Raw genomic sequence first — 18236 nt, forward strand, 5'->3', positions numbered from 1 at the left:
GCACTACTTCCTGTCCAGGACAGGATCTCGCCTTTCCTCTCCCTGATGATCTGATTGTGGGACGCCGCCTTCTGGGACTTGGAAATAGCTCGAAAATAATAACTAGAACCCGAGCAACAAATAAAAGGATGCTTTGTTTTGAAGCCTGGTTCTCCTTGCTCTTGTTTTGCATGATCAATGCCAAACCCCTTCTCCTCCTATTCCCTCCCTGTCTCTCTCTCTTCCTCATCTGCTGCACTTTCCTGCCCAGACTCATGATCCTGCCTCCACTCCCTATGGAGAGAGGATTTTCTTTGTCTCCCGTCTGCTTGGTTCTGTCTTACCTCCTACCCACTTGCTCGGTTCTTTCTCTGTCTCCTCTTCACTCTGTACTTAATCTGTCACTATGGGAAACACCCACTCAAAGTCTCAGGGACTCACACCTCTTGCTTGTCTAATCTTAAATCCTTAAAACAACTAGGACTTTCGGATACAATCAGGCCAAAATGCCTGAAGTTCCTGTGCACCACTGCCTGACCTCAGTACAAGTTAGATAATAACTCTGTTTGGCCAGACACTGGAAACTTAAGCTTCAATATTTTGGGAGATTTAGAAAATTTCTGCCATAGTAAAGGCAAATGGTCCAAATTACTATACATCCAAGCTTCCTTTGATCTCTGTGCTAATCACCTCAGCTTTTGATCCTACCATAGCTGATGAACTGCCCCCAATTAGGGCCCATCCCCAACCTCCTCCTGCTCCCAAGCCTGAGGAACAGCCAAGTCCTCCCCGTGCTCTCCCCTTGCTATACTCTCCCTTGCCTTCCATTCCAGAGCCCAACCCATCTCTCCTCCTTTCTCCAACTCGAACTCCCTCTCCACGGCCCGATCTTCCCCCTCTCCAGTGCCGCTCTAAATCCATCACCCTCTCTCCTTCCACTAACTCTCCTCTACTTGAGGAAATCCAAAACCTTAAACACCTCCTTGCCAAATATTCCCTAGTCTCCTGTATTCTGGCTTTTAGCTCAAATAACCCATTTATCCCTCCTGTATCTAACTTCCAGACCCTGCCTCCGATACCCCTGCCCTTTCGTCCCCTCATGGACAGGACACCCCTCCCATCTCTCCCACTCCAACAGTTATAAAGTCTGAATAGGATTATAGCCTAGTTTTCCTTAATTGATTATACTGGAGTTTGTAAACATCAATTTGATAATGTTTAACTATGTACCAATTGCTTTTTTCCACAAAGGGAACGTGTTCCATGTGAAATAAAGCTCTATCCTTTATCTGTGACTTGGTGCTTCGTCCTCCATTTGCTTGTTCTCCGCCAACTTTTTACTTATTAAATCTGTACACGGGTAATATTAACTTATTACATTATCTTATGTATATAATTTAGATTCCATGTTCTTTTAATAAGATGACGCTACACACTACTTCTGAGTCAAATAACTACCATCTTCATGACTTCAGCTGTGTCCACTAACAAAAAATCATCACAATTGGACTTGTTGACCTGACTATCATATTCTTTAATTGAAGGAGGAGGGGTGAACAGGGTCTTTGGACCCTCACCTGAGTATCCAGCTGTTCTTCCCAGCCAACTGTGTGTAATTTGACCCTAATTACATGGTCTCCTGGACTTGGGGAAGACTAAAATATATTATCTGGAAAAGGCTAGGAAGAGAAGGCTTGATCCATGCTGGGTTAAGGCTTTCCAATGTAAATACTCTCAGGTCACTCATACCTCAGCAACCCCTCAGTCATCTCTGTAAGCAAGCTCAGGAAATTCATTGGTTCCCCAAAAAAACTTTAATGTAATCAAACATTGGTTTGATACTACAACCTAAAAAGGGGAAAAACATTGCTTAGTATCCCCAGGAAAAGAATTCTCACAACAGATGAAAAATTTGTTAATGTTATTGTGACTCATGGTTATTAAAAAAAAGAAAATGGAAAATTGGAGGATGTTGGAAGGATATGAGAATGGAGATATTTTTTAAAGGACTTATGTATGAAAATTATGATGGCTGGATACTTCCAGAATTGACAGACAAATGAGAGAGCTGGGCAGGTGATGAAGGTCTGTGTAGGGTTGTTACAATATAACAAGGATGAGACAAGAATAATGTGCAGACAATTTTAAAATTTCTAAGGTCGCAGCTTAGTCAACTAGTTTAAGGATGTCTAATCAAGGTTTATTTAAGGATGTTGCCCAAGCTCTAGCTACATAGCACACGGTAATTAATGTACCAGACTGGTGTAACTAACCTTGTTGAATGTTTAATAGACAGACTCTAAGGCCTATATTAATCTGGTCAGAGGGACTTAAAGGGACAAATTTTTGTTCCTGGCCCTCCAAGGTCAAACAAGTTCCAAGGGCTATGGCGCATCTCTTGAAATATCCTGTAACTTTGGAGAGTCACCTGTCCTCTTGTTCAGGGAGAGACCCCAGAAGATGGACTTGAACCAGTGTCCAGTCTGCAAAGAGGAGGGCCAACACCAAGGAAACATTTCCTCCATGCTTCCAAGTGAAGCCCTGGTCAAGCAGGACCTTTTGACTTATCTTCACGTAGATGGAACTGGTAAAAGAAAAGCCTGAGGAGCCAGGGGCTCCCCCCAAGCCCATGTGACTGGCCCCTGAGGACCAAATCCTCATACAACCTTAAGAGTAAAAACAAATTGGTTTATTTGGGCCAACAGTATGGTCTTAAACACCTAAAAGGAAAGTATAACCAAAATTCAAGTCATCAGTATATTTTAAGGGTTCAAGGGATTACACAACCCACATTAGACATGAGTTCTTAACGTTATTTAGACAATTATCTCTCATTGATGATTTTGTTCCTAATAAGACGTTAAGACTTCAAATCTTGGTCTGCAATACTGTAGTGCCCACCTATAGCTAAGGGAGACAACCCACTATTGTTCTAGCCTAAAAAATTAAATGATGGCTAAATTTGTTTTCTCTCCCTATCTAGAAGCCTTTGAGAGGTAACTGACACTGATTCTAGCCACTCCAACAGCTATCAAAATGCCTGAAAACAAATCCTGAGTCCATCACTCTCGAGTTCAGCCCTGGCAGAAGAAAAAAAAAAAAAAATGATGAAAAAAGAGCTATTGCCTTGTGCTAACCATTGCTCCTTGCCTCTTCAGATATTTTCAGGACCAAAATCCAAAAACTAACTCTTACTAATTTTAATCCGTCGTTACTTTCCTTCCCTCAGCATGTATACAAGCACCTGTCAACCATCGAAGACCCTGTTGAGATTCATGAAGAGGGAACCCCTGCTGTCTGATCGACCCCTAATCCAGCCCCCCCCATCAACCCTATCCAGCAGGAAGTAGCAAGACAACAACGGTGCCCCCATCCTATAACACAAAAGGCTGGAATGTTAAGGTTCAGATAGCCCCGCCCCCTCACCAACAGGGCCTTACAAGCCCATGAGAAAAGGGAACCGAGTTGATAAGCACCCTGGTCTTTGAAGTCAAGAGACTTTTCTTCACTGTTTGGCCAGCACAGCAGGCTTCCCTTTTGATCTCCAAAGAGGACAGTTTTTAACAGTCCCATTCTCCCACTTCCCCCCTGCCCAACTTTAAAAAATATCTTCCCACCTTCTGCAGGAAGCAGAAGCCTCCCCCTTTAAAAAGACCCCAGCTCACCGGGTGTGGTGGTGCATGCCTTTAATCCCAGCACTCTGGAGGCAGAGGCAGGCAGATCTCTGTGAGTTCAAGGCCAGCCTGGTCTACATAGCGAGTTCCAGGACACCTGAGGCTACAGGGAGACCTTGTCTCAAAAAAGACCCCCCCCCAAAAAAAAGACCCTAGCCCATGACCCAGGCAGGCATTTTCCCTGCCCGGAAGGGACTCTGTCCCATGTGTTCCTTTGCTAATAAACTCTTCCAATGGAGTTTTATCTGTGTCCTGGTGTTTTTTCCTGATCAACTCTATCCGTTCTTTCTCCGGTTACTTTTTACCTATCAGCCTCATCTCACAAGTGCCGTGATGCCTGGCTAAGGCCAGCTTTAAAAAAGATGTGTACAAGCGTTTTGTGTGCATGTAAGTGCACCCATGTGTGCAATGCCTACAGAGATCAGAAGAGGATTGGAGCCTCTGGAACAGGTGTTATAGATGGTTAGCTGCCAGATGGGTGCTGGACACTGAACCTGGGTCCTCTGCAATAGCAGCCAATGCTCTTAATCTCTGAGGCCTCTCTCCAGGTCCTTCCCCTTTAAAAAAATAAATGTGACTTCTGGATGCCTGAACTCATGCTTGTGGCCCAGACATTTTACTAAACCATCTTTTCTGTCCCCATTTTCTTTTCTGTGTATGTGGGTGCTCATGCAGATGTGCATGTCCATGTGGAGGCCAGAGGTCAACCTTGGATGTCCACCTCATTCTCTCACTGAACCTGGAGCTCACTGGCTGGCTAAGCAAGCTCACTGGATCTGCTGTCTCCCCAAGTCCTTGTTCCCAGTGCTGGGGTTGCAACAGTGCACTGCTGGGGCTGGCTTTCACGTGGGTACTGGGGATGCAAACTCAGGTTCTCCTCATGCTTGTGCAGTAGTGGTAAGCAATTAGCTGACCAAGCCAACTCTCCAACCCTTTGTCTTGAGATTGGCTGGCCTGGAATTTGCTATGTAGACCAGCGTGGCCTTGAACATACTGTGATCATCTTGCCTCTTTCTCTGAAGTGCTGAAGTCTGAACTAAATAAAGCCTGGCTCTAGTTATTTACCACTGAGATGGTCTCATGGTTCTCAGGCTGACCTCAAATGTGCAGATGACCTTGAACTTCTGATCCTCCTATCTTAATCTCTAGAGTGCTGGGATTACAGGTGTGTACCACCTCTTGGTTTTTGCAGTTCTGGGGATTGAACCCAGAGTCTTATGCATGTTAGGCAGACACTCTCATCACTGAACTACATCCCCAGCCTTCCCTTTTATTAATGGAAATAATTTGTCCTAAGAGCAAATACTTCCATAATAACGCTTAGCACTGCTAAAGGTTAGCCATTTCCATAACATTCTTTTTGGAAAATACCTCTGGGGAGGGAAGCAAGTACAGAATTCTCAGCTAGTCGCCTGGCCAAGCTCTTTGTCAGTCATGGAGGGAGTGAGTCCCAGCTGGTTAATCCTTGTCCTCCGGGGTTCAAGTTAGATTTAAGTTCCAGCCATCAGACAGAGCCAGTCTGTTCTTTCATCCCCCAATTCATTTGCTCACACCCTCAGTTTGACAGTTAACCCTGTGTAAAGCAGTCAATTCAGGAATCAAGGAGTATGTGACTCAAAGTTTAAGAGCACTGGCTGCTCTTGCATAAGACCCATGTTCAAATCCCAGCACCCACATGGTGGCTTAACAGCCGTCTGTAACTTCCAGGGGATCTGATGCCCTCTTCTGATCTCCGTGGGCACTGAATGACATGGGTGCACCTACATACATGCAAATAATACACTCATACACATAAAATAAAAAAAAAACACTCCACAACAGGAGGCTTTGAATGGAAAGTGTTTTCTGTGGGATGATTTCAAAAGCCCCAACTGAAGATCTGTGTGCATACACTTATGTATTAATAAGCTGGGCCTGGCACCACATGCCTTTAATCACAGCACTTGGGAGGCAGAGGCAGATGGATCTCTGTGAGTTCAGGCCAGCCTGGTCTGCATAGTGAGTTCCAGGCCAGCTGGAGCTAAAGGGAGACCCTGTCTTTAAAAAAAAAAAAAAACAACTAAACACTCCCCTACAAACCTAACCTTTAGGCTGAGATGTAGCTTAATGGTAGAGAAATTTCCTAACCTGTAAAGACCCTGGGTTTAGTTCTTAGTACTGCAAGGAGGGAAAAAAAAAAAATCTAGGCTTTGGGCAGTCCGAATTTTAATTTAGCACTAAGCTGTTCTTTTTTAAAACATAAATGATCAAAATACATTGCATACATGTAAAAACTCACAAGTTAAAAACCTGGTCTACATAGTGAGTTCCAGGTCATCTGGGGCTACAGGGAGACGCTTGCAAAAAAAATTCTTTTTAAACTGCTGGGATTACATGTATGCCACCACATCCAGCTTTTTATATGGGTTCTGGGGATTAAACTCTAGTGTCAGGCTGTATGGCTAGTGTTTTTACCCAATGAGCTATCTCCCTGGCTCCAATCTCATCTGTTTCCATTTAGATGGGAAGCCCCCCAAACACAAAAAAGCCAGTAACAAGAATGCTATAAACATTTCATTTTATTTTTTTAAGAAAGTAGCTTCAGAAAGAGGAAAATAATCTAGATCATATATATATATTTTTTTTAATAAAAACCTTTACATAATCTTCATGCATAAAGACCAGGAGTGGCCATACTGTGTGTGACAGCCCTAATGCCAGCTGTCTCAGGCCAACTCTTGGGACACTCCCCAAGCCGGCAGCAATGTAGTGAAGGCTCTCTGTCTGCCGCAGCTCGGGGGGGGGCCCTCAGTGATGGTTCCTCCTTCTGGGAGGGGGTAAAGGTGAGAAATGCTCTGGGGCTAAAGTGAGATGGCGAGGAGTACCCTTGACATTTTTCATCTAAACTCTTCTGGAAAATCCAGACAAGAGTCCCAGGAAGATGACTAATAATCATGACCAGAGCGAATTCTAGGATGTTCCAGAGACATGTTAGATGTGGCTTAGGGCCACTGCACATGAGAGCAGGGCAGGTTATGGTGTCACTGGATATCCAAGGCAGGAAAGAATAGCCTTGAAGCTCTGCCCCTCCATGGCCAGCAGCCCTTCTTTGAATGTGTCAAAGACAAACCCAGGCCAACCCTCTTTTGAGTCCCAAACTCACTGTTTGTAACAATCTGCTTCAGGGACAAATGTCCTTCTTCCTGTAGACAGTTCCTTTCTTTAAGGACAGTGCTGCATTAGCACATTTGTGCCATTAACTGTCTCATTCCTTTGAGTTATTGGTACAAAAGAATTGCCATAGGTGTAGGTTAGAAGTTCACATGGGGAGGGGGTACGTGGAAAAGAATTCCCTGGCTTTTTGGGGGGTTCTGCCAGAGAGGTTTTATTGACCATTTTTTCAAAGGAAGAAATTGAATGGTCATGAGGATGGTAAAGAGAGACTTGTCTCATCTCCTTTTTTGGTTCCAGAAGCCCTTGTATGCTATGTTCAGTATTAAGAAAAACACTGAATAACTAGAGGATGCTGCTTAGGGCAGCAGGGAGGGAGGATTCCAGTCAATCTGGAGGCTGGCAAACTGTCGATAGGAAGAACGCTGGGCCTGCTGGGCTGAGTGTGAGTAAGCATGAGTGTGGTGAAAGAGCCGGGGTTCACTGGCTCCCAACAGTCAGTTCTCGCAGGTAGGACTGTGTGAGGCCTCGCAGTTCCTCCAAGGCATAGTCCTCAGGCATGGGGAGCCGGCCAATGTGGGGTGCCAACAGGCGCAAAGGGACTCGCTGAGGGTCTGGTGTTGAGTCGGAGGTGGCATCAGGGGCACGCTGCAGGCTCAGGACCACCCGCAGCAAGTTGGCTACACGCTTGGCCATATCTGGAGAGAAAAATGCACAATGAATGCCGACAGAAGGGCTGGGGGAGAGTGGACCCTGGGGTGGGCGTCACAGTCACACAGACAGGAAGCAACTTGTGAAGAAGGGATGGAGGCCATGGGCTTACCTGACTGTGCCAGACGATCCTTGGCATTGTAACACTGGATCTGCTCTATTCGGTTACACAGTGAGGTCACTTTGGTGTGTAAGTGCTCTAGCTCATAACTTGAGCAATCCACCTATAGAGAAACAGGAAAACCAATCAGACCAAGGAGTCTCTACCATTCCAGTACCACTCGTGATTACACAAAACCCTGATACAGGGGCTGGAGAGGTGGCTCTGGGGTTAAGAGCACTTAATAGGACCTGGGTTCAGTTCTAGCACCCACATGGCAGCTCTGCTGCCCTCTTCCAGCCTTTGTGGTCATTACACACATACCAGTATACTCCAGTTCCAGGGGATCTGACACCCTCTTCTGACTTCCTCTGGCATTGCACAACATGGGTACACTTACACACATGAAGGCAGAACATTCATACCCATTAACTAAAAATTAAAAAACAAAAACAAAACAAACAAAAACCGTGATGGGAGGGACTAGAAAACCCAAGAAGTTGATGTCAGTGCCAAGCTACCTTCCTCTCATCTAGCTGCTGAAAAAGACATGGTACTAACAGCAGTAAAACACAAGAGGAAGGATGCAGAGTCCTGGGCTGGCAAAGTCTTGAGATGCAGCATGACTCATGAACCACATAACTAGTAAGCTTCAACACAGCACCAAAACCAACACAAACATGGGTTCAGAGCAGACTTCTTGGTGGCACACATGTGGTAAGAGGTGGTGGCCAAACCAGCATTTAATTTAGGTCTCCTTATTCCAAAGTCATTGCTATTTCTACAACACTGCAGGGCCCACTTCTCACCCTACACCCCCCTGATCCACTCCTAAGGTTCCAAATCTGGTTCATATGTTGTCTTCCTATTTCTAGCCTAACTGCCATACCAATCTTTTACTCCCTGTTCCATGGCCACTGCTATGACTTGGGTCATGATTACTTCTCACTTCATACAACTTAGTAGCTGACACACACTACCTTCTGTGCCATCCCCACTAATTTCTTACCATTTTATATACCACAACAATTTTTATTTTTGAAATTTTTGAAGCAGGGTCTTGATATGTAGCCCCAGCTGGTCTGGAACTCATTGTGCTGTGTAGCCTTGTGTAGCATAGCGTAGCCTAGCCTAGCCTAGAACTTCCCATGATCCTCCTGTCTCAGCCTTGCCAGTGCTGAGATTAGAGGCATGTAGCATCATACTTGGCTCAGAGACAAATTTTCAAAAATTTAATTTTCTTTTAATACAGTACTTATACTCTGAATACTTTTAAGCAACATCTTATCCCATTTGCCTCAAGAAAGACACTTAGTTATTAGGTCCTCTTTCAATCTTGTAAGTCTCCAATTACCTCTTCTTTCAAAAGGCTCACTTAAGACCCTTTCTAAGATGGGTTTGTCATGGAATTGACTATTTTGTGTGCTTACATGCATGCCATAGGGCACATGTGGAAGATAGAGGACAGTTTGTAGTCTCTCTTTCCACCATCTGGGTCCTGGGATCTGAACTCAGGTTATCAGGGTTGGTTGCAAGTGCCTTTACTTGTAGAGCCATCTTGCCAACCCTGGAATGTTCAACTTTAAAAGGGCTTTCAGAGTCAGGCACGGTGGTGCAGGCCTCTGATCCCAGCATTCGGGAGGCAGAGGTCAGTGGATCTTTCTGAGTTCCAGGCCAGCTGGGACTACGGAGAAACCCTGTCTCAGAAAGACAAAAAAAAGAAGCTTTTAGAACCTACCATGTAATAGTCTATATAAGAACTACCCTTTTCATTTGCCAGGCTCTATGACTGAGATTAGAGGCATGTAGCATCATACTTGGCTTTAAGCATTGGTGAACAAGATGAGGTCTTTGCTGTCATGAACCTGAATCAAAAGCCATGTAGATAATTCCAATGGACTGATGTGGTATAAAGAAACTGGATTTGTGTGTGTGTGTGGGGGGAGGGATAGGAGAAGATTCCTTGGGGAAGATATATCTGAGACCTTCATAACAAAGAAAGGGTCAAACTTTCCAGGTAAAAGGAAAAATGTTGAAGGTAGAACTCAGAGGGAGTTTGTTTACACATGTAAAACACACGGTAATGAGGAAAACAGAACAAGACTGAACTAGAGAGGTTTTTTTTTTTTTAATGAAGATTAGTCACTGATTAAATTATGAATGTGGATATTAGCTAAACTGTGACTGACTCATGACTGGGTCAGGTTCTCCTTTTCTGTGTTGGTATAATGACAGCAACTCCTTACTCTGTAGTAATCACTGGTTTACTTGTACATCATCCCCCAGTGCCCAGTGAATGAAAAACACACAGGGCCCAACTCTGGGGTACCTAATAAATAGGCTGCATAAATGAATTAATTGATTTCAATTAGAACAGCTTTTTTCACTGTTATTTTGGGAAGATAGTCTCAATCCATCCTAAAAGCGTAGCAAACATTGAATTATGACTATTATGTGCCTGACGTTGCTGAGCTAGAAATTGATGAGGACAGTAATGTGACAGTTGTCAAGCATTCAGTATCTACAAGGTATTGTGTGCTGTGCTCAAGCCCTTATACATATTTTGTGTAATTGTGGTGAAAACCCTACCAGACATATACTATAATCTATGCCTCAGTCCACTTTATCCTTTACTGTTTTGTTTTTTCAGAAAGAGCATTCAAGAGGTTAATTAACTTGCTTAATTCCTTACCTGGTCAATGTGGGAGACCTAAATTGAAACTAAAAGTTTGATTTGAGAACTTGAACTCCTAACCTCCATATTCCACCACAATCTTTTTTTTTCAGTCTTTTTGAGACAGGGTCTCCCTGTAGCCCCAGCTGTCCTGGATTTACTATGGAGACCAGGCTGGCCTTGAACTCACAGAGATCTGCCTGCCTGCCACCACACACAGCATTCACCACAATCTTACAAGAGAAAATACCTCTCCCAAAGTAGACTCTAATAACCCAGAGGTGTGAAAAATACAATATGACCTGATAGGATAGAAAAATGTACCAAGTGTTCTGCTAGTAAGAGAAAGCACAACTCTTTCTAGAGAAAGAAGAGTAGGGCTGGTAACCTTTGCTTTTCTTTTTAAAATATTTATTTTTGTTTTATATGTATGAGGGTATTGCTTGCATGTGTTAAGTGCACTGGTGTCATGCAATGCCTACAGAGGTCAGAAGAGGTCATCGAATTCCCCTGGAACTAGAGTTATAGATGGTTGCTAGCACCTATGTGGGTACTGGGAATCAAACTCGGATCCTCTGCAACAGCAGCCAGTGTCTTTAACTGCTGAGCCCTCTATCCAGCCCCAACTTTGCTCTTTTCTTCTGGTGTTTTGAGACAGAGTCCCTCACTCTGTAGTTCAGGCTGCCTGGATCTTACTATATGTAGTCCCTTCAGGCTGACCTCAAACCTGTGACAGACAATTTTCCTATCTCTGCCTATCAAGTACTGGGACCAAACACTTTAACAAAGACTTTTAATTATTATTATCATTTTTGTTTTATGCATATGAGTGTATTGCCTGCATGTAGGTAAGTGGGGTTACAGACAGTTAGTTGTTAGGTGCCATGTGGGATTCAAACCCAGGTCTCCTGCAAGAAAAACCAGTGTTCTTAACCACTGAGCAAGCAAAAAAAAAACAAAAAACAAACCCAAAACAAAAAACCCAAACCACAAAGCCCAAACACCCCTGTAATTTCTATTTTAAATCATGCCAAATATGTGAAACAAATCACCAAATCTCTCGTCTCCAAGCTCCTCACTTGCACTAGGACTGGACAAGAACTAGGGACAGATCTCAGGAATCTACTGTATATACCAGATGATAACAAAACAGTGCCTTTAAAGTTTTGATGTAGCTATTGAAATTGCTGCACCAAATTAGCCTCATTACAATGTCCTGCCTGGAATCAGACATAGTGGCTTATGATTGTAACCCCGATACTAGGCTGAAGCAACAAGGTTAGGTTCAAGGGTAGGAAGATGGCTTAGCAGGTAAAGATTCTTGCTATGAAGCTTGACCATCTTGGGTTCTGATTCCCAGAACCCACATGGTGAAGAAAAATCCACTGCCACAATCTGTCCTCTGACCTCCACACGCATGTCATAGCATATGAGCGTGCACACATACATGCCAAAAAAAAAAAAAAAGAAAAAAAAAACAACAACCAAAAAAACCCCCAACCAAGTCTTTCAAGGCCATCCTGGGGTACATAGTGATAGTGAGGGCTATGGAGTAAGTCTTTGGCACAGCTATATCTGTCAATGATTTTGTTTTTTTTGAGACAAGGTCTCACATAGCCCAGGCTAGTCTCAAGTTCCTGATCCTTTTGTGTCCATCTCCCAAGTACTGGGATTAAAAGTGCCCAAAACTAGCCGGGCATGGTGGCACACGCCTATAGTCCCAGCACTTGGGAGGCAGAGGCAGGTGGATCTCTCTGAGTTACAGGGAGACCCTGCTTCAAAAAGACTATGAAAAAAAAAAGTACCCAAAACTTTCTATTGTCTAACGGAGTAAGGCCTTTTGAAGTCTCGGATGTTTTTAAGTACCACTAAAAAGAAAAAGCTAGTGGTTTAAGAATTTAGGTACCTGCTGAATACGGTGGAGCATTTCAATTACTCGAATATAATCCAGGTAAACGAGTCCAGATGTTTCCCAGTCCTGAATTAGGCTACTGCGCTCTGGAGGTGCCAGGTCTTCCAAGAACCCTTTCAGGTAGTTGTAGTTCTCATTAATAATGGCATCTGAAGAAACAAAACAGTGAGCACAATGACCTAACAGGGTGTGGCTCCCAACAGTGCAGGCAAACATCCAAGACAGAAAGGAGAATGTCAGGTTTCTTAAAAATTGTAAGTTTCAGGGCTGGAGAGATGGCTCAGCAGTTAAGAGCACTGACTGCTCTTGCAGAGGACCCGGGTTTGATTCCCAGCACCCACATGGCGGCTACGAACCATCCTTAACGCCAATTCCGAGGGAATCTGAAGCCCTCTTTTGATGTCCAAGGCATTGTACGACATGAGTGCACTCACATATATGTAGGCAATACACTCATACACATAAAATAAAAATAATAAACTAAAAAAAAAAAAGTTAAGTTTCCAGCCAGGCGTGGTGGCACATGCCTTTAGTCCCAGCACTCAGGAGGCTAAGGCAGGCAGACCTCTGTGAGTTCTAGACCAGCCTGGTCTACACAGTGTGTTCTTGGACAGCTGGGGCTACAGGGAGACCCTGTCTCAAAAAACAACTAAACAACGTAACAACAAAACATTTCCAGAGGGCAATGTGAGGAATTTCTGGCTTTAGGCCCTCAAGCAGCTATTTCTGATGCTGCTGGATAAAATTTGCACAAGTCAACAAAGGGCTTAATCTTACCAGTGGCATCAAGGACGTTTCTGGCAATGGTAACTCTGCAACACTGCTATCCTCCCTGGCCCCCGCAGGCCCTCACCCAGGTCAAGTCTCTTCTGCAGTTTTTGTAAAACATCTGACTTGAGCCTGTCATGTCCTGAACTGAGCGAGCATCTAATCTGGCCTGAGCCCTCATAGGGTTTCACAGGCTAGAGAAATTTGGCATGACTGCAGGAGATGAAGGCCTCAGCACTCACCAGAAGCTAAATGCTGGATGACCAGTTTGTGGCAGCGGTTCCAGTGGCCAGCTTTAAACAAATAGAGGGCCTCCAGGTGCTTATTGGACTCCATGTGTGCACGCACTGCTTTGGCCTCATGAATCCACTCGGCAGGCACACAAAGCTTCTGGGTAAGGAAGGTCTCCTTAGCCCAGGATTCGGGGGTCTCCAACAGCTGGCAGTGCCGGGTAAGGAGCTCTCGAACAGCCTTCTCACGCATGCTACAGGGAGGAGAGAAGCTAGAGTAAATATCCTCGGCCATGGAGAAGGCTTGCCCCACAGTAAAGAGTGGTCCTCTGGGCAGCCACTCAATGGGCAGTCTTAGTGGATCAGTTCAAACTTAAATAAAAAACAGAGCCACAAAGTCATTTCATTAATATTATAAACTAATTCATTATTGGTTTAAGATTTATCTTTATTATTCTTAATTATGTGTGGGGGGGTGGTATATACAGGTGTGCCAGTGCCCGTAGAGGCCAGAGGTGTTTGATACCTTGGAGCTATGAATACAGGCAATTATGGGCTGACTTTTATGGGCACTGGGAACCAAATTCAGGTCCTCTCTCTAGGCCCAGTTACTGGTTTCTTTGAGACAAAGGCCCAGGCCAAGAACTTATTCTGTGAACCACGGCAATCCTTCTACCTCAGCCTCCTGAATGCTAGGATTGCAAAGTATGAGCCACCATGCCAGGCCTCAACATTTATTTATTTACAGTGCTGAGAACTGTCACACGTGCTAGGCAAATGCTTTACCACTGAGCTATATTTCCCAGTCCAACATTTACGTGTATCTATTTTCTGTATTTCTGAGGCAAGGTCTCATATAAACTAGAAATCAGGGCTGGGGAGATGGCTCAGCACTCAAGAGCATTTACTGCTCTTGCAGAGGACTGAGTTGAGGTTCAATTCCCAGCACCCACAATGGTGGCTAACAACCATCTCTAACTCCAGTTCCAGGGGATCTGACGCCTTCTTCTGGCTTCCACAGGCATTATAAGACACGGGTACACTTATATACATGGAGGCAAAACACTCACTCATACATATAAAATTGAAAAAAAAAAAAAAGTTGGAAATAGAGCCTGGTGTTGGTGATGCCTTAAATCCCAGAATTCTGGAGGCAGAAGCAGGCAGATCTCCGTGAGCTCAGGACTAGTCAGGTCTATAGATCAAGTTCCAGGTGGGCTGGGGCTACAGGAAGCTCTCATCTCAAAACAAACAAACAAACAAAAAACCCAGCCAAACAAACAAAAAAAAACCAAAAAACAAAGTAAGCTGGAAATTTAATACTTTAGAAACTCTCCTCCGCTAGAATCTTTTATTTCCTGCTTGGCAACATTCCTAGCCACTTCCTAGAAAACTAAAGATGAGGACTGGGGATTCTGCTCCACAAGGCATTTCTCTGATGCCAAGTCCTAAGCTTTCCCTCTCCTTGTACATGCACTTAACAGCTCCAGCAGGCAAAGCTTATTCCTAGCTTCCTTTTCTCAAGCCACCAGCCTCTCTAATCTATCACTAGGTTAAGGTTCCCTAAGTAGAGCCCTTTTCTGGGTGGGTCAAAGAACCAGCACTTGGGGCTGGGTGGCTCAGTGGTTAAGAGAAGTTACTGCTCTTGCAGAGGACCCAGGTTTGGTTCCTGGCACCTACATGGTAGCTAACAACGGCTCATAACTCCAGTTCCAGGGGATCTGACACCTTCTTTTGGCTTCTGTGGGCACCTGCATACACGTGGTACACATAAACTCACGCAGGTACACATACAAATTAAAAAAAAAATTTTTTTTTAATTTATTATTTTTTTTATTTTGTGTATATCCATGTATTGCCTGTGTGTAGGTAAGTGCACTCGTGTTGTACAATGCCTGCGGAAGACAGAAGAGGCTGTCAGATCCCCTGGAACTGGAGTTACAGACAGTTGTTGGCTGCCATGTGGGTGCTGGGATTTGAACCCTGGTTTTCTGCAAGAACAGTTAGTGTTCTTAACTGCTGAGCCATCTCTCCAGCCTCTAAAAAAATTTTTTTAAAAAAAGAAATTTGAATTGGGTGTGGTGGCACATGCCTTTAATCTTAGCACTCAAGAGGCAGAGGGAGAAGCAGGCAGATCTCTGTGAGTTCAAGGCCAGCCTGGTCTACATAGTGAGTTCCAGAACAGCTGGGGCTTTTGAGATGGGGAGACCCTGTCTCAAAAAGACCAACAAAAAAAAAAAAAAAAAAAGAAATTTTTATGTGACTCTTCTGGCATTACATCAAGTGGTACACTTACATACATGCAGGCAAAACATTCATACATATAAAATAAAATTTAAAAATTAAAAGAAATTTAGTCAAGCTCAACTATAAAACCCAATTTCTTTTGACCTTAAACAACATGACAATGTACCCATGATTAAGAGCACTATTATTGGCTGGGAATGCAATTCAGGAGTAAACAGCTTGCCCAGTTTGTGGAAGGCCCTAAGTTTGATCTCAAGCACAGAAAATAAAGAGGGCACTCTCTCTCAAATGAGTTGGAACTATGCCATTTACTTGTGTAATCTTAAGCAAAAGTTCCTGTGTCTTGGTTTATTCATTTGTAAAGTAGGAGTTAGGTGAGTCACAGCCTAGGTTCAGCGAGAGCATGAAATCAGTCACACTTTAACAGACATTCTAAGCAACTGCTTGCTGATTGCCCTGTGGTGCTAGATATACTCAGTGAGTTCAAAGGCATCTTACTTACCCTGAATTGTCAATGTGCAGGAAGACGAAGATGGCCCACTCCCAGAGTCCCTCGCTTTCCAGTTGGCCAGCATAACTGGCCTGCAGCACACCCTCACACTGTTCTGAGAGATGGGTATAGTTAAGAGCCCGTAGCACTTCCCACAGATGCCAGCTCAGGCGGTAGTCCAAAGGATCTGCAGTTATGCTTCGAGGTTCCAACAGCTGATTGAGATCATAATGCCTGCAGAGGTTGAAGTATTCAGAGTCAGGTTACTCAGCTAGCAGATCATCGGCACTGAAAAGGTCAACTGTTCTGGTTATATCTCAGAAGACAATAAAAAAGGAAGAGGGCTGGACCAGAGAGATGGCTCAGTGTTTAAGAGCACTAGCTGCTCTTGCAGAGGACCTGGGTTCAGTTCCCAGCACCCACATGGCAGCTAACAACTGTATGTAACTCCAGTTCCAGGGGATCTGATTCCCTCTTCTGGCCTCCGTGGGAACTGCAGGACATGGGTCCACTTACATACATGCAGGCAATACACTCATATGCATAAATCTCCCCCTTCCCCCTGAAATACAAGGTCCTTTCTGAGTTTGTGACTTTTTTTTTTTTTTTTTTTTTTGAGACAGGGTTTCCCTGTAGTTCCAGTTGGCCTGGAACTTGTTATGTAGACTAGGCTGGCCTTGATCTCACAGAGATCCACCTGCCTCTGCCTAAGGGGTTGAACGGATCACTCTCAAGTAATTGTAATTCCTGGTCCAGGTTTACCTGTCACTGTAGAGTTTTAGAAGATGAAAGCAAACATCTTGAAGTGGTCTCCTTGAGTCTTTTACTTCCTCTACCACACAGCCAGACCCTTCCAAGTATGAAGGAAGTGGGGAGCAGGCATATCTATTACTCTCTGAAGAATTCTGAAGGGGAAGAATTTGATGTATCAGCAGCTACTCTGTTTTAATCAGTTTATCATGTTTCATTTACGTAGATACCTGCATTAAGAATGATGTGACAAGCCAGGTATGGTGGCACACGCCTTTAGTCCCAGAACTCAGGAGGCAGAGGCAGGCAGATCTGGGTGAGTTCAAGGCCAGCCTGGTCTGCATACCGAATTCCAGGCCAGCACGGCTACAGGGAGACCCTGTCTCAAAACAAAATATAAAAAATTCCCCCACAAAAACCCCACCCCCCCAAAAGGGGCAGTTAATAGTATTATATTATAAAATGTGATTTAATGGCTTTTTCTTTGTAGGACTTCTCTGGCAAGATAAAACACAGACCAAAATTCTTGCCTGGCTCTACTGGACACACATATCTACCGGACACACATACGTGAAATGCTTCTTCATACATGCTGAGTGCCTTGGAAATGGAGGCTGTTGGTGGAAGGAAATACCAAAGATGGACAGCAAGGGCACGCTTCCAATCCAGCTGCAAGCACACATTGATTTGCTTCTGTCCTGATAGCTGCCACACCTGCAGGAGACAAAAGCATCACTATGACAATTTCATGCTAGCATTCTGCTGCCCATGCTGGCCAGCTGGTTCACTTACTTAAGGCTATGGTTTGAATATGAAATCTCTCTCCTTGCTATAATTCATGTGTGTGTATGTGTGTGGGGGGTAATCAAAGGGTAAGCAGCAAGAATTGGTTTAATTACTTCATCATAGCTAGGCGAATCTCTGTGAGTTCAAGGCCAAGCCTGGTCTACATACTGAGCTCCAGGACAGCTGGGGCTACAGGGAGACCCTGTCTCAAAAAGACCAAAAAAACAAGAACAAAAAACAAAACATCATTGATAAAATGGAAGAGATAGATAGATATTAAAAAGAATGATTCTGGTGGCCGAACAGATGACTCAGCAGTTAAGAGTATGTACTGCTCTTCCGGAGAACCTGAATTCAATTCTCGTCTCCCATGTAAGGCAGCTAACAACCAACCACCTGTAATTCCAGTTCTAGGGGGATCTGATAGCTCTGATCTCTGAGACTCCTGCCCTCATGTACACATACCCAAACAGAAACACATACACATAAACAACAACAACAACAAGTGTTAAAGAAAAAACAAACAAACAAAACAACAACAACAAAAAGAAATGTGGCTGGAGAGATGGCTCAGCAGTTAAGAACATTGACTGTTCTTCCAGAAGACCCTGGTTTGAATCCTAGCACCCACATGGCAGCTAACAACTGTCTGTCACTCTAGTTCCAGGGGATCCAACAGCCTCTTCTGTCCTCTGCAGGCATTGTATGACACGGGTGCGCTTACCTACATGCAGGCAATACAAGCATACACATAAAATAAAAATA

The 18236-nt window shown here is 44.1% G+C and overlaps 1 protein-coding gene across 4 annotated transcripts in view; it reads right to left on the bottom strand.

Annotated features, from left to right (window-relative positions):
• Positions 1-6341: 6341 nt before the first annotated feature.
• Positions 6342-18236, bottom strand: part of Nup98 (nucleoporin 98) — a 108762-nt gene continuing 96867 nt past the window's right edge. For 3 of the 4 annotated variants that reach the window (XM_029556603.1, XM_017803453.2, XM_029556602.1), the window contains 7 exons: positions 17256-17399; positions 16698-16840; positions 15948-16169; positions 13211-13452; positions 12195-12349; positions 7627-7738; positions 7284-7501 (listed from right to left, as the gene is read on the bottom strand). In XM_029556603.1, the coding sequence (XP_029412463.1) occupies positions 7284-7501; positions 7627-7738; positions 12195-12349; positions 13211-13452; positions 15948-16169; positions 16698-16840; positions 17256-17399 (1236 nt within the window). Of the gene's footprint in view, positions 7502-7626; positions 7739-12194; positions 12350-13210; positions 13453-15947; positions 16170-16697; positions 16841-17255; positions 17400-18236 lie in introns of all 4 variants that reach the window. The other variant, XM_008854096.3, reaches the window with a different exon arrangement.

This window comes from Nannospalax galili, unplaced genomic scaffold (genome assembly GCF_000622305.1).
Source record: "Nannospalax galili isolate Female #2095 unplaced genomic scaffold, S.galili_v1.0 scaffold1387, whole genome shotgun sequence".
In the NCBI taxonomy this organism is placed as follows: Eukaryota; Metazoa; Chordata; class Mammalia; order Rodentia; family Spalacidae; genus Nannospalax; species Nannospalax galili.